The sequence below is a fragment of the Nerophis lumbriciformis genome, linkage group LG24, assembly GCF_033978685.3.
Source record: "Nerophis lumbriciformis linkage group LG24, RoL_Nlum_v2.1, whole genome shotgun sequence".
Taxonomy (NCBI): domain Eukaryota; kingdom Metazoa; phylum Chordata; class Actinopteri; order Syngnathiformes; family Syngnathidae; genus Nerophis; species Nerophis lumbriciformis.
Genome location: NC_084571.2, coordinates 39023603 through 39049979, shown reverse-complemented (window position 1 = coordinate 39049979; position 26377 = coordinate 39023603). Strand labels below are relative to the sequence as shown.

The 26377-nt window shown below is 41.5% G+C and overlaps 1 protein-coding gene across 2 annotated transcripts in view; it reads left to right on the top strand.

Annotated features, from left to right (window-relative positions):
• Window positions 1–4604: 4604 nt before the first annotated feature.
• LOC133620674 (adhesion G protein-coupled receptor E3-like) overlaps window positions 4605–26377 on the top strand; it is a 55520-nt gene continuing 33747 nt past the window's right edge. The window contains exons 1-9 of one of the 2 annotated variants that reach the window (XM_061982273.1): window positions 4605–4647; window positions 8978–9061; window positions 11657–11701; window positions 12917–13069; window positions 13137–13277; window positions 16351–16497; window positions 23165–23281; window positions 23357–23400; window positions 23469–23573. In XM_061982273.1, the coding sequence (XP_061838257.1) occupies window positions 4617–4647; window positions 8978–9061; window positions 11657–11701; window positions 12917–13069; window positions 13137–13277; window positions 16351–16497; window positions 23165–23281; window positions 23357–23400; window positions 23469–23573 (867 nt within the window). In that variant the 5' untranslated portion in view covers window positions 4605–4616. The remainder of the gene's footprint in view (window positions 4648–8977; window positions 9062–11656; window positions 11702–12916; window positions 13070–13136; window positions 13278–16350; window positions 16498–23164; window positions 23282–23356; window positions 23401–23468; window positions 23574–26377) is intronic. The other variant, XM_061982274.1, reaches the window with a different exon arrangement.

Below are 26377 nucleotides of genomic sequence, written 5' to 3'. Positions count from 1 at the left end.
TAAATAATATGTAAAAATAACTAACTATTCGCATGATTCAGTTTTTGGCAAATAATCTACTCAGGTTGTCCCGATACCAATATGTTGGTACCAGTACCGGTACCAAATGTATTTTGATACTTTTCGATACTTTTCTAAATAAAGGGGCCCACAAAAATGTTCATTATTGGCTTTTTTGTAACAAAAAATGTTAGTGTACATGAAACATATGTTTATTATTGTCATTTAGTCCTTAAATAAAATAGTGAACATACTAGACAACTTGTCTTTTAGTAGTAAGTAAACAAACAAAGAGTCCTAATTAGTCTATGCAGTAACATATTGTGTCATTTATACACCTCTTATTTTGTACACATTATGAGGGACAAACTGTAAAAATGGATTGTTGTTCATTTACTGTTAATATCTGCTTACTTTCTGTTTTAACATGTTCTATCTACACTTCTGTTAAAATGTAATAATCACTTATTCTTCTCTTCTTTGATACTTGACATAAGTTTTGGATGATACCACACATTTAGGTATGGATCCGATACCAAGTAGTTACAGGATCATACATTGGTCATATTCAAAGTCCTCATGTGTCCAGGGACATATTTACTGACTCCATCCATCCATCCATCTTCTTCCGCTTATCCGAGGTCGGGTCGCGGGGGCAGCAGCCTAAGCAGGGAAGCCCAGACTTCCCTCTCCCCAGCCACTTCGTCCAGCTCTTCCCGGGGGATCCCGAGGCGTTCCCAGGCCAGCCGGGAGACATAGTCTTCCCAACGTGTCCTGGGTCTTCCCCGCGGCCTCCTACCGGTCGGACATGCCCTAAACACCTCCCTAGGGAGGCGTTCAGGTGGCATGCTGACCAGATGCCCGAACCACCTCATCTGGCTCCTCTCGATGTGGAGGAGCAGCGGCTTTACTTTGAGCTCCCCCCGGATGGCAGAGCTTCTCACCCTATCTCTAAGGGAGAGCCCCGCCACCCGGCGGAGGAAACTCATTTCGGCCGCTTGTACCCGTGATCTTGTCCTTTCGGTCATAACCCAAAGCTCATGACCATAGGTGAGGATGGGAACGTAGATCGACCGGTAAATTCAGAGCTTTGCCTTCCGGCTCAGCTCCTTCTTCACCACAACGGATCGATACAGCGTCCGCATTACTGAAGACGCCGCACCGATCCGCCTGTCGATCTCACGATCCACTCTTCCCTCACTCGTGAACAAGACTCCGAGGTACTTGAACTCCTCCACTTGGGGCAAGATCTCCTCCCCAACCCGGAGATGGCACTCCACCCTTTTCCGGGCGAGAACCATGGACTCGGACATGGAGGTGCTGATTCTCATCCCAGTCGCTTCACACTCGGCTGCGAACCGATCCAGCAAGAGCTGAAGATCCTGGCCAGATGAAGCCATCAGGACCACATCATCTGCAAAAAGCAGAGACCTAATCCTGCAGCCACCAAACCGGATCCCCTCAACGCCCTGACTGCGCCTAGAAATTCTGTCCATAAAAGTTATGAACAGAATCGGTGACAAAGGGCAGCCTTGGCGGAGTCCAACCCTCACTGGAAACGTGTCCGACTTACTGCCGGCAATGCGGACCAAGCTCTGGCACTGAGCATACATGGAGCGGACCGCCACAATCAGACAGTCCGATACCCCATACTCTCTGAGCACTCCCCACAGGACTTCCCGAGGGACACGGTCGAATGCCTTCTCCAAGTCCACAAAACACATGTAGACTGGTTGGGCAAACTCCCATGCACCCTCAAGGACCCTGCCGAGAGTATAGAGCTGGTCCACAGTTCCACGACCAGGACGAAAACCACACTGTTCCTCCTGAATCCGAGGTTCGACTATCCGGCGTAGCCTCCTCTCCAGTACACCCGAATAGACCTTACCGGGAAGGCTGAGGAGTGTGATCCCACGATAGTTAGAACACACCCTCCGGTTCACCTTCTTAAAGAGAGGAACCACCACCCCGTCTGCCAATCCAGAGGTACCGCCCCCGAAGTCCACGCGATGCTGCTATTTACTGACTTCATAAACATAATATGAATTTAAAGAAAATTAAAAAAGATTTATTGATGCCAAAAAATATCGATGTAATCATAGTAGTATCGACTTGATATGCTATTGTACGTGGTATCATTACAGTGGATGTCAGGTGTGGATCCACCCATGGTGTTTGTTTACATTGTGACGGCGGTGAGCTATTGTATCCTCCTACGGTGTGTAGTGAAGCATGTTTAGCTATTCCTCGTCCTCCAGTGATAATGCTACTTGTAAGAAACTTACTTTATTCATCACCATGGAGGCGAGGATTAGTGATTTAGAAGCGAATGGAGTGATTGAGGCCTGCTTCATTCCAACATAGAGGAAGTTGCAGTCGTCCAAACCTGATGAAATAAAAGCATGGATTACCCGCTCAAAGTCGTTAAAAGATCAAACTTATTTAATGTTTGATAAAAGTCTTAGATGATAAAAACTAGATCGTACAACGGAGTTAATCTGATGTTCCAATTTAAGATCGTTGTCCAACTTAAAACCAAGATTTGTGAGTGTGGGTTTGAAATAAGGCACCAGGGGGGTCCAGGTCACTGGGGGGAGCATTCTGTTAGACTTTTCAGTCAAATAGAATAATTTCCATCTTGTTCGCTTTTAAGTTTAGAAAGTTAATGTCTTTTAGTGGCACTTAAAAGGCGAGCAGCGGCATTTTGGACTAACTGCAATGGAGCGATTGAGGCCTGCTTAATTCCAACGTAGAGGAAGTTGCAGTCGTCCAAACCTGATGAAATAAAAGCATGGATTACCTGCTCAAAGTCGTTAAAAGATAAAACTGATTTAATGTTTGCTAAAAGTCTTAGATGATCAGGACCAATCAGGAGCTAAGGGTGAAGTGTCTTGCTCAAGGACACAACGGACGTGACTAGGATGGGGATCGAACCAGGAACCCTCAGATTGCTGGCACGGCCACTCTCCCAACTTCGCCACGCCATCCCCGATGTTCCAATTTAAGATCGTTGTCCAACTTAAAACCAAGATTTGTGAGTGTGGGTTTGAAATAAGGCACCAGCGGGGTCCAGGTCACTGGGGGGAGCATTCTGTCAGACTTTTCAGTCAAATCAAATAATTTCTGTCATGTTCGCTTTTAAGTTTTAGAAAGTTAATGTCTTTTAGTGGCACTTAAAAGGCGAGCAGCGGCATTTTGGACTAACTGCAATGGAGCGATTGAGGCCTGCTTCATTCCAACGTAGAGGAAGTTGCAGTCGTCCAAACCTGATGACATAAAAGCATGGATTACCCGCTCAAAGTCGTTAAAAGATAAAACTGATTTAATGTTTGCTAAAAGTCTTAGATGATCAGGACCAATCAGGAGCTAAGGGTGAAGTGTCTTGCTCAAGGACACAACGGACGTGACTAGGATGGGGATCGAACCAGGAACCCTCAGATTGCTGGCACGGCCACTCTCCCAACTTCGCCACGCCATCCCCGATGTTCCAATTTAAGATCGTTGTCCAACTTAAAACCAAGATTTGTGAGTGTGGGTTTGAAATAAGGCATCAGGGGGTGCAGGTCACTGGGGGGAGCATTCTGTTAGACTTTTCAGTCAAATAGAATAATTTCCGTCTTGTTCGCTTTTAAGTTTAGAAAGTTCATGTCTTTTAGTGGCACTTAAAAGGCGAGCAGCGGCATTTTGGACTAACTGCAATGGAGCGATTGAGGCCTGCTTCATTCCAATGTAGAGGAAGTTGCAGTTGTCCAAACCTGATGACATAAAAGCATGGATTACCCGCTCAAAGTCGTTAAAAGATAAAACTGATTTAATGTTTGCTAAAAGTCTTAGATGATCAGGACCGATGGTGAAGTGTCTTGCTCAAAGACACAACGGACGTGACTAGGATGGGGATCGAACCAGGAACCCTCAGATTGCTGGCACGGCCACTCTCCCAACTTCGCCACGCCATCCTCGATGTTCCAATTTAAGCTCATTGTCCAACTTAAAACCAACATTTGTGAGTGTGGGTTTGAAATAAGGCACCAGGAGGGTCCAGGTCACTGGGGGGAGCATTCTGTCAGACTTTTCAATCAAATAGAATAATTTCCATCTTATTCGTTTTTAAGTTTAGAAAGTTTACAACCAACCACGCTTTTATGTCCTCAAGACAATTTCAAAGTGATTATCTGTATTTACAAGTTAGAATGCATTAAAAAAAAAGGCAAAATTCCCCCCCAAAAAAGTGCAGTTCCCATTTGAGAATGGCACTCTTTGATATAATATTATGTTTTTGCATATTCTTATCAAAAAAGACAAATTACATTGATCTATATCTATTTCGTTTATGAAATCAACAAATGGTTGAGACATCCAACGTGGAGTAGGGGGAGAATACTTTTTGAAGCAATGAATCAGGAAGTGAGAGGCGGTCTGTGCCAAAAGCAAACATCATACATCACACCCACGCCCACACAGAAAAGTCCTCCCCAGCTTGTAAGTCAGACACACATGAAAGCAGTCAGCATGAGTCTGTAGGCAGGACACCATCAAGTGGTTTTGAAGAGAAGACCAGAGTAGAAGAGAAGACAAGTAAGAAGAGGAGAAGAAAGCACAGTTTTCTTCTGGTCACCATGGCTGGGAGGAGGATCATTCTGCTTCAGGGTGAGTCAGAAAAACTTCAATGGAAAATGATTAAACTTGAAAGACTTCAATGGATTTTTTTTTAGTTTAGTTTTTTTGTTACTTCCTGTGAAGAACAGATAGAGCGCTGCAATAATTGGCTTTGTTTTGGACTTTTAGCCTATTTTTACAATTGCGGATTATCTCCAGCCATTGTTAAACTAATGGCTAAAATCCATCCATTTAAACATCCATCTTATTCCGCTAATCCGAGGTCGGGTCGCAGGGGGCAGCAGCCTAAGCAGGGAAGCCCAGACTTCCCTTCTCCCCAGCCACTTCGTCCAGCTCCTCCCGGGGGATCCCGAGACGTTCCCAGGCCAGCTGGGAGACATAGTCTTCCCAACGTGTCCTGGGTCTTCCCCGTGGCCTCCTACCGGTCGAACGTGCCCTAAACACCTCCCTAGGGAGGCGTTCGAGTGGCATCCGGACCAGATGCCTGAACCACCTCATCTGGCTCCTCTCCAAGTGGAAGAGCAGCGGCTTTACTTTGAGCTCCTCCCAGATGACAGAGCTTCTCACCCTATCTCTAAGAGAGAGACCCGCCACCCAGCGGAGGAAACTCATTTCGGCCGCTTGTACCCGTGATCTTGTCCTTTCGGTCATAACCCAAAGCTCATGACCATAGGTGAGGATGGGAACGTAGATCGACCGGTAAATTGAGAGCTTTGCCTTCCGGCTCAGCTCCTTCTTCACCACAACGGATCGATACAGCGTCCACATTACTGAAGACGCCGCACCGATCCGCCTGTCGGTCTCACCATCCACTCTCTTCCCTCACTCGTGAACAAGACTCCGAGGTACTTGAACTCCTCCACTTGGGGCATGGTCTCCTCCCCAACCCGGAGATGGCACTCCACCCTTTTCCGGGCGAGAACCATGGACTCAGACTTGGAGGTGCTGATTCCCATCCCAGTCGCTTCACACTTGGCTGCGAACCGAAATTTCAAACCCACAGTCACAAATCTTGGTTTTAAGTTGGACAACGATCTTAAACTGGAACATCAGATTAACTCCGTTGTACAATCTAGCTTTTATCATCTAAGCTCATAACTCAAAGCTCATGACCATAGGTGAGGATGGGAACGTAGATCGACCGGTAAATTGAGAGCTTTGCCTTCCGGCTCAGCTCCTTCTTCACCACAACGGATCGATACAGCGTCCACATTACTGAAGATGCCGCACCGATCCGCCTGTCGATCTCACCATCCACTCTCTTCCCTCACTCGTGAACAAGACTCCGAGGTACTTGAACTCCTCCACTTGGGGCAGGGTCTCCTCCCCAACCCGGAGATGGCACTCCACCTTTTTCCGGGCGAGAACCATGGACTCGGACTTGGAGGTGCTGATTCTCATCCCAGTCGCTTCACACTCGGTTGCGAACCGATCCAGCGAGAGTTGAAAATCCTGGCCAGATGAAGCCATCAGGACCACATCATCTGCAAATAGCAGAGACCTAATCCTGCATCCACCAAACCGGATCCCCTCAACGCCTTGACTGCGCCTAGAAATTCTGTCCATAAAAGTTATGAACAGAATGGGTGACAAAGGGCAGCCTTGGCGGAGTCCAACCCTCACTGGAAACGTGTCCGACTTACTGCCGGCAATGCGGACCAAGCTCTGACACTGATCATACAGGGAGCGGACCGCCAAAATCAGACAGTCCGATACCCCATACTCTCTGAGCACTCCCCACAGGACTTCCCGAGGGACACGGTCGAATGCCTTCTCCAAGTCCACAAAGCACATGTAGACTGGTTGGGCAAACTCCCATGCACCCTCAAGGACCCTGCCGAGAGTATAGAGCTGGTCCACAGTTCCACGACCAGGACGAAAACCACACTGTTCCTCCTGAATCCGAGGTTCGACTATCCGGCGTAGCCTCCTCTCCAGTACACCTGAATAGACCTTACCGGGAAGGCTGAGGAGTGTGATCCCACGATAGTTAGAACACACCCTCCGGTTCCCCTTCTTAAAGAGAGGAACCACCACCCCGGTCTGCCAATCCAGAGGTACCGCCCCCGATGTCCACGCGATGCTGCAGAGTCTTGTCAACCAAGACAGCCCCACAGCATCCAGAGCCTTAAGGAACTCCGGGCGGATCTCATCCACTCCCTATGTTATTATGAATGTTACTACATGACATATATACTTACATGTATATATTACATGTTATTATGAATGTTACTAGATACTACATATATACTTACATCATGTATATATTACATGTTATTATGAATGTTACTACATGACATAATATACTTACATCATGTATATATTACATGTTATTATGAATGTTACTACATTACTTATATATTTACATCATGTATATATTACATGTTATTATGAATGTTACTACATTACTTATATATTTACATCATGTATATATTACATGTTATTATGAATGTTACTAGATACTACATATATACTTACATCATGTATATATTACATGTTATTATGAATGTTACTACATGACATATATACTTACATCATGTATATATCACATGTTGTTATGAATGTTACTACATGACATATATACTTACATCATGTATATATTACATGTTATTATGAATGTTACTACATGACATATATACTTACATGTTATTATGAATGTTACTACATTACATATATACTTACATCATGTATATATTACATGTTATTATGAATGTTAATACATGACATATATACTTACGTCATGTATATATAACATGTTATTATGAATGTTACTACATGACATATATACTTACATCATGTGTATATTACATGTTATTATGAATGTTACTACATGACATATATACTTACATCATGTATATATTACATGTTATTATGAATGTTACTAGATACTACATATATACTTACATCATGTATATATTACATGTTATTGTGAATGTTACCACATGACATATATACTTACATCATGTATATATTACATGTTATTATGAATGTTACTACATGACATATATACTTACATCATGTATATATTACATGTTATTATGAATGTTACTACATGACATATATACTTACATCATGTATATATTACATGTTATTATGAATGTTACTACATGACATATATACTTACATGTTATTATGAATGTTACTACATGACATATATACTTACATCATGTATATATTACATGTTATTATGAATGTTACTACATGACATATATACTTACATCATGTATATATTACATGTTATTATGAATGTTACTACATGACATATATACTTACATGTTATTATGAATGTTACTACATGACATATATACTTACATCATGTATATATTACATGTTATTATGAATGTTACTACATGACATATATACTTACATCATGTATATATTACATGTTATTATGAATGTTACTACATGACATATATACTTACATCATGTATATATTACATGTTATTATGAATGTTACTACATGACATATATACTTACATCATGTATATATTACATGTTATTATGAATGTTACTAGATACTACATATATACTTACATCATGTATATATTACATGTTATTATGAATGTTACCACATGACATATATACTTACATCATGTATATATTACATGTTATTATGAATGTTACTACATGACATATATACTTACATGTTATTATGAATGTTACTACATGACATATATACTTACATCATGTATATATTGCATGTTATTATGAATGTTACTACATGACATATATACTTACATCATGTATATATTACATGTTATTATGAATGTTACTAGATACTACATATATACTTACATCATGTATATATTACATGTTGTTATGAATATAATCTTACAGCGTGTATATAAAATGATGGAGGCTTTTGGATGTTTTTTTAGAGCGCTTTACAAACGTAATAGAGCGCCTCCCATTACCTCTATTGTTAGCTGACTTTTGCTAGCTTTTATTTACGAGTTAGAATGCATAAAAAAAAGATCCTAAGTGTGAAATGTTTTTTTATGGAGAAAAAAGGCGTGATTGGGCGCGTTCTTCCTGTCTCCATATACTTTATATCCATCTGCTGTGATTCAGAGTTATATTGTACTCCCTCCAATACCAGCCTAGGTTTCCTAGGCCCATAGGAAGTTCCACGCCGCCTCATGAATGATGGCGCACATGGCGTTGGGAACAATCTGAGGAAACGAGGGTGAAAAAAAAAAACAGGGCATTTGCCTCTGTGACATCTCGGCTGACATGCTTTTTTTTCCCGGCGTGATTGAGGTGAAGCGTGGGCACCATTTTTAGAGATGTCACGGCGTGCGAGGGAAGGTGATGAACTGTGGGCGTCTTGACTTCCGTGTCTCGTCTTTTTTCCTTCCAGCTCTGTGCCTGCTGTCCATCTTGGCGCAGTCAGAAGAAGATGGATGTTCCATAGGATTCATCATGGAGGATGACGGATGCATTGGTAAGAATGTCTTATTGGACTCCCCAAACACACACAAAAAAAGGGTTTTGATTGATTGAAGTGGTGCAGTTCTTTGCCGCATCCAGCAGATGGTGGTGTTGCAAAATATAGCAAACTTTTTAATGAGACCAAAACAAAAGTATCAAAAAGTACCGGTACCGGCACCAAAATGTTGGTATCGGGACAACCCTACCCCAAAGAGAAACCCTATTTCTAAATAGGGGACCACAAAAAAATTGGCTTATTGTCTTTATTTTAACAAAACATCTTAGTGTGCATGAAACATATGTTTATTATTGCAATTTAGTCCTTAAATAAAATAGTGAACATACTAGACAACTTGTCTTTTAGTAGTAAGTAAACAAACAAAGACTCCTAATTAGTCTGTGCAGTAACATATTATAACTATTATTTTGTACACATTATCAAGCACAAGCTGTAAAAATTGATTATTAATCTACTTGTTAATATCCGCTTATTTTCTATCTACACTTCTGTTAAAATGTAATAATCACTTATTATTCTCTTCTTTGATACTTTATATTAGTTTTGGATGATGCCACACATTTAGGTTATCGATCCGATACCAAGTCGTTACAGGATCATACATTGGTCGTATTGAAAGTATGCATGTAAAATATAAATTAAGGAAAAACTAAATGGTAAATGATTTGTATCTATGTAGTGCCTCTGAATCGATTGTAGGGGTTTAAAAAAAAAAAAAAAGATTTTCAAATAAATCACGATTCTTATTCATAACGATTCTTCGGTAAAAAAAATAAAAACAATTATATATATATATATATATATATAAAGAATTAAACAGATTTTATATATATATATATATATATATATATATATATATATATATATATATATATATATATATATATATACATATATATATATATATATACATATATATAAAAAATAAAATACATTTTCTTTTTTGTATCAGAATCAGAAATACTTTATTAATCCCCGAGGGGAAATTAAAATAAAACTATATATATATATATATATATATATATATATATATATATATATATATATATATATATATATATATATATATATATATAAAGAATTAAACAGATTTTATATATATATATATATATATATATATATATATATATATACATATATACATATATATATATATATATATATATATATATATATATAAAGAATTAAACAGATTTTATATATATATATATATATATATATATATATATATATATATAAAGAAAATCTATTTTATTTATATATATATATATATATATTAATTTTATTTTTTATATATATATAAAAAATTATATATATATATATACATATCTATATATATATATATATATATATATATAAATCGATTTTATTTTTATATATATACATATATAAAAATAAAATCGATTTTATTTTGTGTATATATATATATATATATATAAATAAAAAATAAAATTGGTTTTGTTTTTATATATATATGTATATATATATATATATATATATATATATATATATATAAATATATATATAGATATATAAAGTATATATATATATATATACATTTATACATATATATATATATATATATATATATATATATATAAAGAATTAAACAGATTTTATATATATATATATATATATATATATATATATATATATAAAGAAAATCTATTTTATTTTTATATATATATATATTTAAAAAATGTATTTTATTTTTTAAATATATATAAAAAAATTATATATATATATATATATATATATATAAATCGATTTTATTTTTATATATATACATATATAAAAATAAAATCTATTTTATTTTGTGTATATATATATATATAAATAAAAAATAAAATTGATTTTGTTTTTATATATATATGTATATATATATATATATATATATAAATATATATAGATATATAAAGTATATATATATATATATATATATATAATCGATTTATATATATATATATACATATATATATATATATACATATATATAAAGTATATATATATATAATCGATTTATATATATATATATATATATATATATATATATATATATATATATATATATATATATATACATATATATATAAAATCGATTTATATATACATATATATCATATATATATGATAAAATCGATTTTTTTTTTTTCTTCATATATATATATAAAAAATAAAATCGATTTTATTCATATATAAATAAATCGATCTGGTGCAGAACATATCTGTCTTTGAGCTTAATGTCTCTGTGCATTGTCCCTTCAAATAAAGACTCAACTAAACTAACTAAAAGGCGGTACCTAACATATCTGTGCGCTGCATGCTTCACATGACGGAACACTCCAGGTTGGAGCATTGGACGCCACAAATGTGAATGGAAAAGAATGTCTCCATGGTGACAGCTGGCATGCACGCCAACAACTCATTTAAATAGGGTTGTGCACTGATCAATTGTACACGCAGTCTTAGGCGATCACTAATAGTACACACAATTTTATAAATTAAACACTTGTTTTGTCTGACTGTTTGGGGCTGTGGACAGATGTCTTTTATACAGATAACGAGTTCAAACAGGTGCCATTAATACAGGTAACGAGTGGAGGACAGAAGAGCTTCTTAAAGAAGAAGTTACAGGTCTGTGAGAGCCAGAGATCTTCTTTGTTTACATGTGCTTTGTGGACTTGGAGAAGGCATTCGACCGCGTCCCTCGGGAAGTCCTGTGGGGAGTGCTCAGAGAGTATGGGGTAACGGACTGTCTTATTGTGGCAGTCCGCTCCCTGTATGATCAGTGCCAGAGCTTGGTCCGCATTGCCGGCAGTAAGTCGGACACGTTTCCAGTGAGGGTTGGACTCCGCCAAGGCTGCCCTTTGTCACCAATTCTGTTCATAACCTTTATGGACAGAATTTCTAGGCGCAGTCAAGGCGTTGAGGGGATCTGGTTTGGTGGCTGCAGGATTAGGTCACTGCTATTTGCAGATGATGTGGTCCTGATGGCTTCCTCCGGCCAAGATCTTCAGCTCTCACTGGATCGGCTCGCAGCCGAGTGTGAAGCGACTGTGATGGGAATCAGCACCTCCAAGTCCGAGTCCATGGTTCTCTCCCGGAAAAGGGTGGAGTGCCATCTCCGGGTTGGGGAGGAGATCTTGCCCCAAGTGGAGGAGTTCAAGTACCTCGGAGTCTTGTTCACGAGTGGGGGAAGAGTGGATCGTGAGATCGACAGGCGGATCGGTGCGGTGTCTTCAGTAATGCGGACGCTGTATCGATCCGTTGTGGTGAAGAAGGAGCTGAGCCGGAAGGCAAAGCTCTCGATTTACCGGTCGATCTACGTTCCCATCCTCACCTATGGTCATGAGCTTTGGGTCATGACCGAAAGGACAAGATCACGGGTACAAGCGGCCGAAATGAGTTTCCTCCGCCGAGTGGCGGGGCTCTCCCTTAGAGATAGGGTGAGAAGCTCTGTCATTCGGGGGGAGCTCAAAGTAAAGCCGCTGCTCCTCCACATCGAGAGGAGCCAGATGAGGTGGTTCGGGCATCTGGTCAGGATGCCACCCGAACGCCTCCCTAGGAAGGTGTTTCGGGCACGTCCGACCGGTAGGAGGCCACGGGGAAGACCCAGGACACGCTGGGAAGACTATCTCTCCCGGCTGGCCTGGGAACGCCTCGGGATCCCCCGGGAGGAGCTGGACGAAGTGGCTGGGGAGAGGGAAGTCTGGGCTTCCCTGCTTAAGCTGCTGCCCCCGCGACCCGACCTCGGATAAGCGGAAGAAGATGGATGGATGGATGGATGCCACTTGTTTTTTTGGATCTGGCCCAATGTGTATTCTTATTTTTGTCATCTCTGCCTCAAAGATTCCGACGAGTGCGCGGACGATGCGGAAGACTCTGCTGGGGACGGTGGAAGATGTGGAGAGAACGCAGAGTGTATCAACACTCTCGGCAGCTTCTCCTGCAAGTGTCGTAAAGGTTACCAAAGCCTGCAAGAAGGATTACAAATGTGTCAAGGTATGATTTGACTGTAAGATGTTAGATTTACAGCTGCTTTCATCTGTTGATGGGTTTTTTTTCCCAGACATAAATGAGTGTTGGGCCCGCAAAGACATCTGTGGACCGCGGGCCACATGTGTCAACAGCATTGGAAGCTACCAATGTGTGTGCAAGAAGGGCTTTGTTGCCAGTCCAAGAGGGCGCCGAGATGATTATGACTGCGACGGTAAGATGCATCAACATTGCATGTGTGAAAGAAATTAGGAACTGAAGTGTTGCACACAAAGCTGAGCATTCATGCACTTTGCTTACGTTGCCTGTGCGGTTATTTGTCAGAAAAAATACACCACATGGCGTCGTTATTTGTCATGTTTTGTTTAGTTAAAGACTCCCTTAGTTCTGTTCCAACACCCCTGGGTTTGCGTTTTACTGGTTGCCATGGGTGCTGATTATTTCCGCCTGCCTCTGATCAGTGTTTGGGACGCTCACCTGCTCCCGGGCACTAATCAGAGAGATATTTATTCCTGCTTTTCGCCACTTGTTTGCTCATGCAATGAGTTACATTGATATACTCATTGATTCCTGGTTCAATGCTAGGTTTTCCCGTTAGCTACTTCCTTAGCTTCCAAAGCAATTGGCATGCTTTTCTGTATTTTCACTGATTTATGGTAATTAAATCATTGTCTTACCTGCACACTGCCTCCAGAGTTCCGTCTGCATCTTGGGGAAACGATCCGCGCATTAACATGCGACCCCGCCATTGGTGCACTCTTTGATTCCTGGTTCGATGCTAAGTTTTTCCGTTAGCTGTTTCCTTAGCTTCCTCTGCAATCGGTATTTGGACTGATTTATGGTAAATAAATCATTGTCCTACCCTCACGCTGCCTCCGGAATTCCGTCTTGGGACCCCGCCATTGGTGCACTCTTTGATTCCTGGTTCAAAGCTAAGTTTTTCCCGTTAGCTATTTCTTTAGCTTCCTGTGCAATTGGTATTTGGACTGATTTACGGTAAATAAATCATTGTCCTACCTGCACACTGTCTCCGGAATTCCGTCTTGGGACCCCGCCATTGGTGCACTCTTTGATTCCTGGTTCAAAGCTAAGTTTTTCCCGTTAGCTACTTCCTTCGCTTCCCATGCAATTGGCATGCTTTTCTGTATTTTGACTGATTCATGGTAAATAAATCATTGTCTTACCTGCACACTGCCTCCAGAGTTCCATCTGCATCTTGGGGAAACGATCCGCACATTAACATGCGACCACGCCGTCATCATCATCGGCGGTCACTTGAACGAGTATGACGATCCTCCTGGTAGGGGTGTATCCCTTTATGGAGGATGCCTGTGCGTGGCTTTGTTTTACGTGGGGAGACTGGTGCACCACACGATCCTTGACTGAATCGGGTCAGGGTCCAGTGGCATGGAGTCCAAGACGACTGGGGACCCTTTTCTGCTGCAGCCTTCTTCCGCCATCGCAGCCGGTGCGGTCGTTCTTAAATCTACCGTCTTCCGCCTGCTCCGCCGTTGCGTTCTTCACCGTATCCCTGGCTAGGGGGCAGTCAGGTACTAGGCCTTTGCCAAGGGCCACCTGGGTTTACAGTAGTGCCCCAAGACCCCAAAGAAGAGCCTCCACTTTAACGGCATACCCAGGACATGACCACGCCGTAACAGTTAATCAAACCCCATTAGTGGAATTGACTTGAAATTTCTCACACATTTTGCCAGACCTGCAGCATCGCGTGGACATCGGGGGCGGTACCACTGGATTGGCAGACCGGGGTGGTGGTTTCTCTCTTTAAGAAGGGGAACCAGAGGGTGTGTTCTAACTATCGTGGGATCACACTCCTCAGCCTTCCCGGTAAGGTCTATTCAGGTGTACTGGAGAGGAGGCTACGCCGGATAGTGGAACCTCGGATTCAGGAAGAACAGTGTGGTTTTCGTCCTGGTCGTGGAACTGTGGACCAGCTCTATACTCTCGGCAGGGTCCTTGAGGGTGCATGGGAGTTTGCCCAACCAGTCTACATGTGTTTTGTGGACTTGGAGAAGGCATTCGACCGTGTCCCTCGGGAAGTCCTGTGGGGAGTGCTCAGAGAGTATGGGGTATCGGACTGTCTGATTGTGGCAGTCTGCTCCCTGTATGATCAGTGCCAGAGCTTGGTCCGCATTGCCGGCAGTAAGTCGGACACGTTTCCAGTGAGGGTTGGACTCCGCCAAGGCTGCCCTTTGTCACCGATTCTGTTCATAACTTTTATGGACAGAATTTCTAGGCGCAGTCAAGGCGTTGAGGGGATCTGGTTTGGTGGCTGCAGGATTAGGTCTCTGCTTTTTGCAGATGATGTGGTCCTGATGGCTTCATCTGGCCAGGATCTTCAGCTCTCACTGGATCGGTTCGCAGCTGAGTGTGAAGCGACTGGGATGAGAATCAGCACCTCCAAGTCCGAGTCCATGGTTCTCGCCCGGAAAAGGGTGGAGTGCCATCTCCGGGTTGGGGAGGAGATCTTGCCCCAAGTGGAGGAGTTCAAGTACCTCGGAGTCTTGTTCACGAGTGAGGGAAGAGTGAATCGTGAGATCGACAGGCGGATCGGTGCGGCGTCTTCAGTAATGCGGACGCTGTATCGGTCCGTTGTGGTGAAGAAGGAGCTGAGCCGGAAGGCAAAGCTCTCAATTTACCGGTCGATCTACGTTCCCATCCTCACCTATGGTCATGAACTTTGGGTTATGACCGAAAGGACAAGATCACGGGTACAAGCGGCCGAAATGAGTTTCCTCCGCCGGGTAGCGGGGCTCTCCCTTAGAGATAGGGTGAGAAGCTCTGCCATCCGGGAGGGGCTCAAAGTAAAGCCGCTGCTCCTCCACATCGAGAGGAGCCAGATGAGGTGGTTCGGGCATCTGGTCAGGATGCCACCCGAACGCCTCCCTAGGGAGGTGTTTAGGGCACGTCCGACCGGTAGAAGGCCGCGGGGAAGACCCAGGACACGTTGGGAAGACTATGTCTCCCGGCTGGCCTGGGAACGCCTCGGGGTCCCCCGGGAGGAGCTGGATGAAGTGGCTGGGGAGAGGGAAGTCTGGGCTTCCCTGCTTAGACTGCTGCCCCCGCGACGCGACCTCGGATAAGTGGAAGAAGATGGATGGATGGATGGATTTTGCCAGACCATTGTGATATTTGATCCGCACCTTTTTAGGGGAATGACAAGATTGGTTGAGAAACAAAACATGGCCGCAATGAAGCAAACCTTTGTATTACACGTATGCCAGCATGCAGAGTAAATGTTGAGTTGATTGTTATTTGTGTATTTGTAGATGAGGATGAGTGTCTGGAGGAAAATATTTGTGGAAGTAATGCGACGTGCATCAACACAGAAGGCAGCTATAACTGCGTCTGCCACGTGGGCTTTGCAAACAAGTCGGGCGGACTCACCTCGACTTCCAATGAAGAGCCATGTGAAGGTCTGAAACACCATATTGCACCATTCTGTTCAACGTCACGTACCCATCTTCACCGCACATTTACTTGCACTGCATGCTATAAATGCTCTAAATCAGGGGGTCCCCAACCTTTTTTCTATCAGGGACCGGCTTAAAGGGGAACATTATCACAATTTCAGAAGGGTTAAAACCATTAAAAATCAGTTCCCAGTGGCTTATTATATTTTTCGAAGTTTTTTTCAAAATTTTACCCATCACGCAATATCCCTAAAAAAAAGCTTCAAAGTGCCTGATTTTAACCATCGTTATATACACACGTCCATTTTCCTGTGACGTCACATAGTGAAGCCAACACAAACAAACATGGCGGAAAGAACAGCGAGCTATAGCGACATTAGCTCGGATTCAGACTCGGATTTCAGCGATTCAACAGATTACGCATGTATTGAAACGGATGGTTGTAGTGTGGAGGCAGGTAGCGAAAACGAAATTGAAGAAGAAACTGAAGCTATTGAGCCATATCGGTTTGAACCGTATGCAAGCGAAACCGACGAAAACGACACGGGAGAAAGCGAGGACGAATTCGGCGATCGCCTTCTAACCAACGATTGGTATGTGTTTGTTTGGCATTAAAGGAAACTAACAACTATGAACTAGGTTTACAGCATATGAAATACATTTGGCGACAACATGCACTTTGAGAGTGCCCAATTTTCATCAATTAATATATTCTGTAGACATACCCTCATCCGCGCTCTTTTCCTGAAAGCTGATCTGTCCAGTTTTGGAGTTGATGTCAGCAGGCCAGGGAAGCTGGGGTCGATATTCTTCTCTTGATCATCGGTGGAACAAACTGCCGCCATTGCTTGCCGTGCTACCGAGGTCCTTTGTCCCTGAATTGCTCACACACTCCGGCAGATTCAATGGGGGTCTGGCGGCAGATTTCTTTGACTTTATGGTTGGAAATGCATCTGCTTTGAGTGTCGCAGGATATCCACACATTCTTGCCATCTCTGTCGTAGCGTAGCTTTCGTGGGTAAAGTGTGCGGAACAAACGTCCAATTTCTTGCCACTTTCGCATCTTTGGGCCACTGGTGCAACTTGAATCCGTCCCTGTTGGTGTTGTTACACCCTCCGACAACACACCGACGAGGCCTGATGTCTCCAAGGTACGGAAAACAGTCGAAAAAACGGAAAACAACAGAGCTGATTTGACTCGGTGTTTGAGAAAATGGCGGATTGCTGCCCGATGTGACGTCATCGCTCCGAGAGCGAATATTAGAAAGGCGTTTAATTCGCCAAAATTCACCCATTTAGAGTTCGGAAATCGGTTAAAAAAATATGTGGTCTTTTTTTCTGCAACATCAAGGTATATATTGACGCTTACATAGGTCTGGTGATAATGTTCCCCTTTAATGTATGCGTTATTTCCACGGACGGGCTTTCCACGATAAAAACAGCAAACAAAATTGGCATGAAAAGTCAACTCACCATAACGCTGAAGTAGTGGGAGCCCTGGGCGTGTTTCTTTGCGAAGAGATGGTCCCCGGCACGTTGATGGCATATACCAGGGGTCGGCAACCCGCGGCTCCGGAGCGGCATGCGGCTCTTTGATCACTCTGATGCGGCTCGGCAGCTAACTTGCCGACCCCCCGATTTTCCCGGGAGACATTCGGTCCATGGTTCTCTCCCGGAAAAGGGTGGAGTGCCATCTCCGGGTTGGGGAGGAGATCTTGCCCCAAGTGGAGGAGTTCAAGTACCTCGGAGTCTTGTTCACGAGTGGGGGAAGAGTGGATGGTGAGATCGACAGGCGGATCGGTGCGGCGTCTTCAGTAATGCGGACGCTGTATCGATCCGTTGTGGTGAAGAAGGAGCTGAGCCGGAAGGCAAAGCTCTCGATTTACCGGTCGATCTACGTTCCCATCCTCACCTATGGTCATGAGCTTTGGGTCATGACCGAAAGGACAAGATCACGGGTACAAGCGGCTGAAATGAGTTTCCTCCGCCGGGTGGCGGGGCTCTCCCTTAGAGATAGGGTGAGAAGCTCTGCCATTCAGGGGGAGCTCAAAGTAAAGCCGCTGCTCCTCCACATCAAGAGGAGCCAGATGAGGTGGTTCGGGCATCTGGTCAGGATGCCACCCGAACGCCTCCCTAGGGAGGTGTTTCGGGCACGTCCGACCGGTAGGAGGCCACGGGGAAGACCCAGGACACGTTGGGAAGACTATGTCTCCCGGCTGGCCTGGGAACGCCTCGGGATCCCCCGGGAGGAACTGGACGAAGTGGCTGGGGAGAGGGAAGTCTGGGCTTCCCTGCTTAGGCTGCTGCCCCCGCGACCCGACCTCGGATAAGCGGAAGAAGATGGATGGATGGATGGATGGACTGACGGTTTTCAATGCCTCTCGCAGAAAACTCCCGGGATTAATATTCTCTGATTTTCACCCTTACAGTTATAATAAGGGCGTGCCATGATGGTACAGCATTTGGCGCCCTCTACAATCAGTATTAACAACGTGCCAACCCGACCCCTTGTTATGCAGTATGCGTCTTCTGCTTGCAAAAGTACGTGACAGCAAGGCATACTTGGTCAACAGCCACACAGGTTACACTGACGGTGACCATATAGAACAACTTTAACACTCTTACTAATAATGCGCCACACTTTGAACCAAAACCAAACAAGAATGACAAACACATTTTGGGAGAACATCTGCACCTTAACACAACATAAACACAACAGAACAAATACCCAGAATCCCATGCAGCCCTGACTGTTCCGGGCTACATTATACCACAATCTGGCACATTAACATTTTATATGTTCATTAAAGTGCATTCATGTACTATAACAAATGGTGACTTCCTATCAGGAGTTGTAATACACATCTATAAACAAGCTTATTGGTGTGTTTAGTGAGACAGGCAAAAATTAAGTTGGAGAAAATGCGGTAATTTATAAATTAATTAATGTTTCTGTGCAGCCCAGTTGCAAATGCGTCACGGACCGGTACCGGTCCCCAGACCGGTGGTTGGGGACCACTGCTTTAAATAACCAGGTTTAGTCAAGTGCTGTACATACATCAAACCGTGGCGGTCAGCAACATCCTGATGAAGTTTGTTTGATCAACTCCGCCAAGATAGTAACCATAGACATCCTTTATAAAGAAGCACTGACGAGCCATGGAGCCGCCATCTTGAACAGGTCGACACCTCCATCTAGTGACAGACACGATGAAGTGTCCATCCATCCATCCATCATAACTTGATCAATACTGAACCCATTTTAATGCATTTTAATGCAAACTTCATGCATGTAGCAATGATCCAGAGCAAATGGATTGTTCAGACTAGACCACAGGTGTCAAACTCAAGGCCCGGGGGCCAGATCTGGCCCGCCAAATCATTTCGATATGTGTCAATAAAGTACTTCATATTTTCTCACTAAATGTAATTGATTTTTTTCATTTGGAAAGAAAAAATATGCACTGCTTGACATTGCATACCTTTTCAACTTTAAGAATCAGAATACCTTTATTGTCATTTTATGGAAACAACGAAATTGGACAGCAATCCAGCTCAGTGCTTTTAAAACAAACCTACATAAAATAGTCTTAAGACAACAACAATAATAAAACAATTTAAAATTTAAAAACATAATAAAATGTTTAAAAAAAAACATATTGCACAGTAGATCTTTATCAGAGGTAAGCAAGTAATAAAGTGGTGAGTGTTCAGGTAAGTGCAGAGTTTAGGGCAATAACAGCTCTAGGATAGAAACTGTTTTTCAGTCTATTTGTCCTTGCTTGGATGGTGTTATAGCGCCTCCCTGAGGGCAAAAGTTCAAGCCAGTGGTGACCTGGGTGGGATGAGTCCTTGAGGATGCCGTTTGCTCTCCTGTTGCAGTGTCTCTTATGCAAGAGCATCCAATATTGCAACAAATATTACAGTATATTATCATACTTTCCAAACATAATAAAAATACTTAACTGTACAGCAAACTACCCATCAAATTAATAAAAATGACAATAAATGTTACGTTGTTCTTTACAGCATATACTGTAAATTGAAAAAAACTACTACTGTTTTTTGCATTAAAATTATGTTGACTGAGTTGCCAGTTTTTGACTGTAAAATCTACGGTTGTTGTTTTTAACGGTGTATTTACTGTAAATGGAAAGACGGTGCATTTGTTTTTACGGTAGAAAAACTGGCAGCTCATTTGGCAGAATAAAAAAAGAACTTGTACTGTTTTTCCATGAACAATATAATGTTGTAAAAACAATGTCAATTTAACACAAAAATTCTGGCAACAAAGTTGCCAGCTTTTTCCGTAAAAAAAACCCCAAAAAAACAGTGCTACTGTTTTTCCATTTTCCAATGTTGTAAAAAAAAATAAGAACAACTCTATATATTACAGTAACATTTTGTAAATGTAAAGTTATTGCTGTAAAATCGACAGTCTACTTAAAACAATGTACATAATTGTGTGAATGCTCCAAAGCATTCTACACCAAAATTCCAGGTTTTCCAGGAAATGTTTCCCATTCAAAATGAATTGGCCATTTTTCAAACTTTCACCATTTCCACATGTTTCAACCTATTCAAACCATTCCACCTTCAACACATTCCACCATTCCTGAAATTCAAACTATCATTTTTCCAAGTTAAAAAAAAATTCCAGGATTTTCCAGAATTCCTGCTTTTCCAAAGCCCTATTTCCACCCTTTTTTCTAGCGACTACGACCTTCCACATTTTTCAACCCAATTCAACCATTCCACCGTCAAAACATTCCTCTTAATCAGGACAAAACATAAAGTAGTTTTTTTTAACTGAAAAAATTCCCGGTTTTCCCGAAATTTCAGGAATTCCATAATACCATTTCTCAATTCAACATGTTACTACTTCAACATTTCTTGACCGATTTGAAAACATTCCAATACCAACCATTCCAACTCATTCAAACCATTCAAGTTTTTTTTTTACCATTTTCAAAAAAATTCCCGCTTTTCCCGAAAATCCCACATTTTTTGTAAATTCCCGTTGAAATTAATGGGACATTCTTCAAAGTTCCTCAACTCCCTCATTTTTCATCTGATTCCAACTGTTCCAACATATATATATACACTATTATATTGTTTTATTTATTATCTATACCTCCTATGTTTTATTATTATATACTCTGTTTATACATTTCTGTCATGTCTGTTTGATCATGTTTTTGTTTTGTCATGTTCGGTTTTGTTTTTGGACTTTTTGTGCACTTTTGTTTTGTCACCATAGCAACCATTAGTTTTCACCTGTCACGTCACGCACCTGTTTCACGTTTTGAGTCACGCACCTGTTTTCGTTAATCATGTCTATAGTATTTAAGTTCATTGTTTTCAGTTTGTCGTTCTGACGACATCCCCGCATTTATACTCTCCACACACTTATGACCCTTGCTGCGCTTTTTCATGCCCTTTTTGTCCATGCCAAGTAAGTTTTGTTTATTATTGCCACAGTTAGTGTTTTTTGTTGTTCATAGTTTTTACCTTTGTGCAAGTATTTGGTTTCATAGTTTGTTCTCCGCCATTGTGCGCGCCTTTTGTTTACTTCCTTTTTTTGTAGTTTAAATAAAAATGTACTCACATTCCCGTCTCGCCCGAGCCAACTTTCCGTTGCATCCCGGAAAAGCAAACACCCAGGACCAAGTCATGACAGTAATGACCAAAACAAAAACATGATCACACAGACATGACAGATATTACTGTCATGACTTGGTCCTGGGTGTTTGCTTTTCCGGGGTGCAACGGAAAGTTGGCTCGGGCGAGACGGGAATGTGAGTATATTTTTATTTAAACTACAAAAAAAGGAAGTAAACAAAAGGCGCGCACAATGGCGGAGAACAAACTATGAAACCAAATACTTGCACAAAGGTAAAAACTATGAACAACAAAAAACACTAACTGTGGCAATAATAAACAAAACTTACTTGGCATGGACAAAATCGGCATGAAAAAGCGCAGCAAGGGTCATAAGTGTGTGGAGAGTATAAATGCGGGGATGTCGTCAGAACGACAAACTGAAAACAATGAACTTAAATACTATAGACATGATTAACGAAAACAGGTGCGTGACTCAAAACGTGAAACAGGTGCGTGACGTGACAGGTGAAAACTAATGGTTGCTATGGTGACAAAACAAAAGTGCACAAAAAGTCCAAAAACAAAACCGAACATGACAAAACAAAAACATGATCACACAGACATGACAATTTCTTGATAAACTATGTGTCAGGTTCAAACACTGATGACATCTATTAAAACAGACAAAGAAGCAAGGAATTTAACAGAGACAGAATTCAATTTAGCTCAATTGAGGAGAGACGTCTGGGCTGTACTCTTTGTACAGTCTCCCACCACGCTCTGACGAAAGATTGTACGCCTCCTCTTTTGTTAGGACTTTTCCTGATTACATGGCAACAGCTGTTTCTAAAGGGCAGGGGGTCGTAAACATCCGCCGCCTTTGGTTACAAAACAGTTCAAAGAAAAGGTCGGTTCAAAGAAAAGGTCGTGAACAGCCGTTGCTTAGATATAATTATTCTGACACTATGTTGTTGTGGTACTCATTGGGCTAATAAATCTGGTACCTTGGGTACTAATGTACTGTTTGCATCAGACTGCTTTATTTAGAGTTTTTTCTTCTTCTTAGAAATATGTCCGACAATTAACTGCGGAAATGGAAGCTGCCACATTGGAGCCACGGGCCACTACTGTGCATGCCATGCAGGGTCCACCAATTACGGCAAGGAAGCTGCTCCTTGCATGGGTAAAACACTGAATATCAGCAGCATGTGTGCCATGGATTGTAATCTCCAAATAAAAAAAAATCATCTTTCCTCAGCATTAAACTGCGACGCGTTCAAGGACACAAAAGATCTGAAAGAGGTAAAGCCACACAGGAGACACACAATGTAGGTCTTCTTTTCTTTACCTTTTAACCCATTCCCTTCTAGAACCTTCCCATCGCTCGTGATCTGATGATGCGGCTTGAGAGAAGCTGTGTGAACCTTACAGGGAGCGGGGACCCCAAAGTCTTGGATGGGGAGGAGCTGGTCTCGGTATTTATGTTTTGAACTTTGTTAAAACGAGAATATGCAATTTCGGGGAATTTCGTGGAATGCTGAAATGCCCGAGCCGAACTGAAACGCTAACGGGTAGCATGCCGGCATCTCGGTAACATTAGTGAAGTGAATTATATTTATATAGCGCATTTCTCAAGTGACTCAAACCACTTTACATTGTGAAACCCAATATCTAAGTTACATTTTTAAACCAGTGTGGGTGGCACTGGGTAAAGTGTCTTGCCCAAGGACACAACGGCAGTGACTAGGATGGCAGAAGTGGGGTTCGAACCTGGAACCCTCAAGTTGCTGGCACGGCCACTCTACCAACCGAGCTATACCGCCAATTAGCATTCTAACAGTGTGAAGTATAGGCATCTTATTGTTATGTTTGACTATGGGGAGATGACGACACAGACACTAGGGGGCAGTATAGCTCTAAGTATTTTATTATGTATATTATGATATATTTATAATAATCAAACAATACTAAATATACTAACTAAGGAAATGGAGTGTGAATGATGTAAGACTATGTGTGTAGATTAGCTGTTGAGTGTGACCGTAAATGCTGAACGAGAGACGAGGAAGTCCAGGGGAGAGAGAAGTCTACAGGTCCGAGTCCAAAGCGGGGGGAAGTCAAGGATTGAGGGAGGCAGTCCAGAGGGAGATCCAGGGAAAACTGAGACGCACATCTCACTTTCCAGGCGACGGAGGGTCTACTAGTCTGTAGTATAATGTTGTGATGTTATTTACAATGCATGATAATGTATATGTTAATTTACAATGCATGCCTTATACTGAGAGTGGAGATGTCCGATAAGATCGGACTGCCGATATTATCGGCCGATAAATGCTTTAAAATGTAATATCGGAAATAATCGGTATCAATTTCAAAAAGTAAAATGTATGACTTTTTACGGTACGGAGTGGTACACGGACGTGGTGCCCGCCCAATCGCATAATATCTACGGCTTTTCACACACACACAAGTGAATGCAAGGCATACTTGGTCAACAGCCATACAGGTCACACTGAGGGTGGCCGTATAAACAACTTTAACACTGTTACAAATATGTGAACCCACACCAAACAAGAATGACAAACACATTTCGGGAGAACATCCGCACCGTAACACAACATAAACACAACAGAACAAATACCCAGAACCCCTTGGAGCACTAACTCTTCCGGGACGCTACAATATACACCCCCCGCTACCCCCTAACCCATACTTGCCAACCCTCCCGGATTTTCCGGGAGACTCCCGAAATTCAGCGCCTCTCCCGAAAACCTCCCGGGACAAATTTTCTCCCGAAAATCTCCCGAAATTCAGGCGGACTCAGGTCCTCCACAATATAAAAAAGCGTACCTGCCCAATCACGTTATAACTATAGAATGATGGAGGGATAGTTTTTGGTTTCTTATGTAGGTTTATTGTTAGGCAGTTTCATTAACGTCCTCCCAGCATGGCAACAACACACAACAACAGCAGTCACTTTTTTGTATACCGTAAAGCAGTTCGTCTGCCATAAACAGCAATGTTGTGACACTCTTAAACGGGACAATACTGCCATCTAGTGCATTTGATGAAAGCACTTTTGTGCGTGCCACACATCAATGCATCATCAGAGAGGGTGTTCAGCATGGTTCGAAAAATAGTGACAGAGAATAGAACAAGGATGGACAATTCAACCCTTAACTCAACAATGAGTAGATGAGTGTTATGTGTGTGTATAAGTGTAAATAAATGAACACTGAAATTCAAGTATTTATTATATATATTATGTCAGACCCACTCGACATCCATTGCTTTCGGTCTCCCCTAGAGGGGGGGTTACCCACATATGCGGTCCTCTCCAAGGTTTCTCATAGTCATTCACATCGACGTCCCACTGGGGTGAGTTTTTCCTTGCCCTTATGTGGGCTTTGTACCGAGGATGTCGTTGTGGCTTGTGCAGCCCTTTGAGACACTTGTGATTTAGGGCTATATAAATAAACATTGATTGATTGATTGATTGATATATAATTTAAAAAAAAATATATATATATATATATATATATATATATATATATATATATATATATATATATATATATATATATATATATATATATATATATATATGTCTTAATAAGGTTATCCAAAAAATAGTGCTCGATACCATAGTAGAGCGCAATATATGTATGTGTGAGAGAAAAATCACAAGACTACTTCATCTCTACAGGCCTGTTTCATGAGGGGTTCCCTCAATCATCAGGAGATGATTGAGGGAACCCCTCATGAAACAGGCCTGTAGAGATGAAGTAGTCTTGTGATTTTTTTCCCACACATACATATATATATATATAATAAATATATATATATATTTATATATATATATATATATTATATATATATATATATATATATATATATATATATATATATATATATATATATATATATATATATATATATATATATATATATATATATATATATATATATATATATATATAGCTAGAATTCACTGAATGTCAAGTATTTCTTATATATATATATATATGAAATACTTGACTTGGTGAATTCTAGCTGTAAATATACTCCTCCCCTTTTAGCCACGCCCCCGTCCCACCCCGACCACGCCCACCCCCACCTCCCGAAATCGGAGGTCTCAAGGTTGGCAAGTATGCCCTAACCCCCCACTCCCCCAACCACGCCCACCTCAACCTCCTCATGCTCTCTCAGGGAGAGCATGTCCCAAATTCCAAGCTGCTGTTTTGAGGGCATGTTAAAAAAAAATAATGCACTTTGTGAC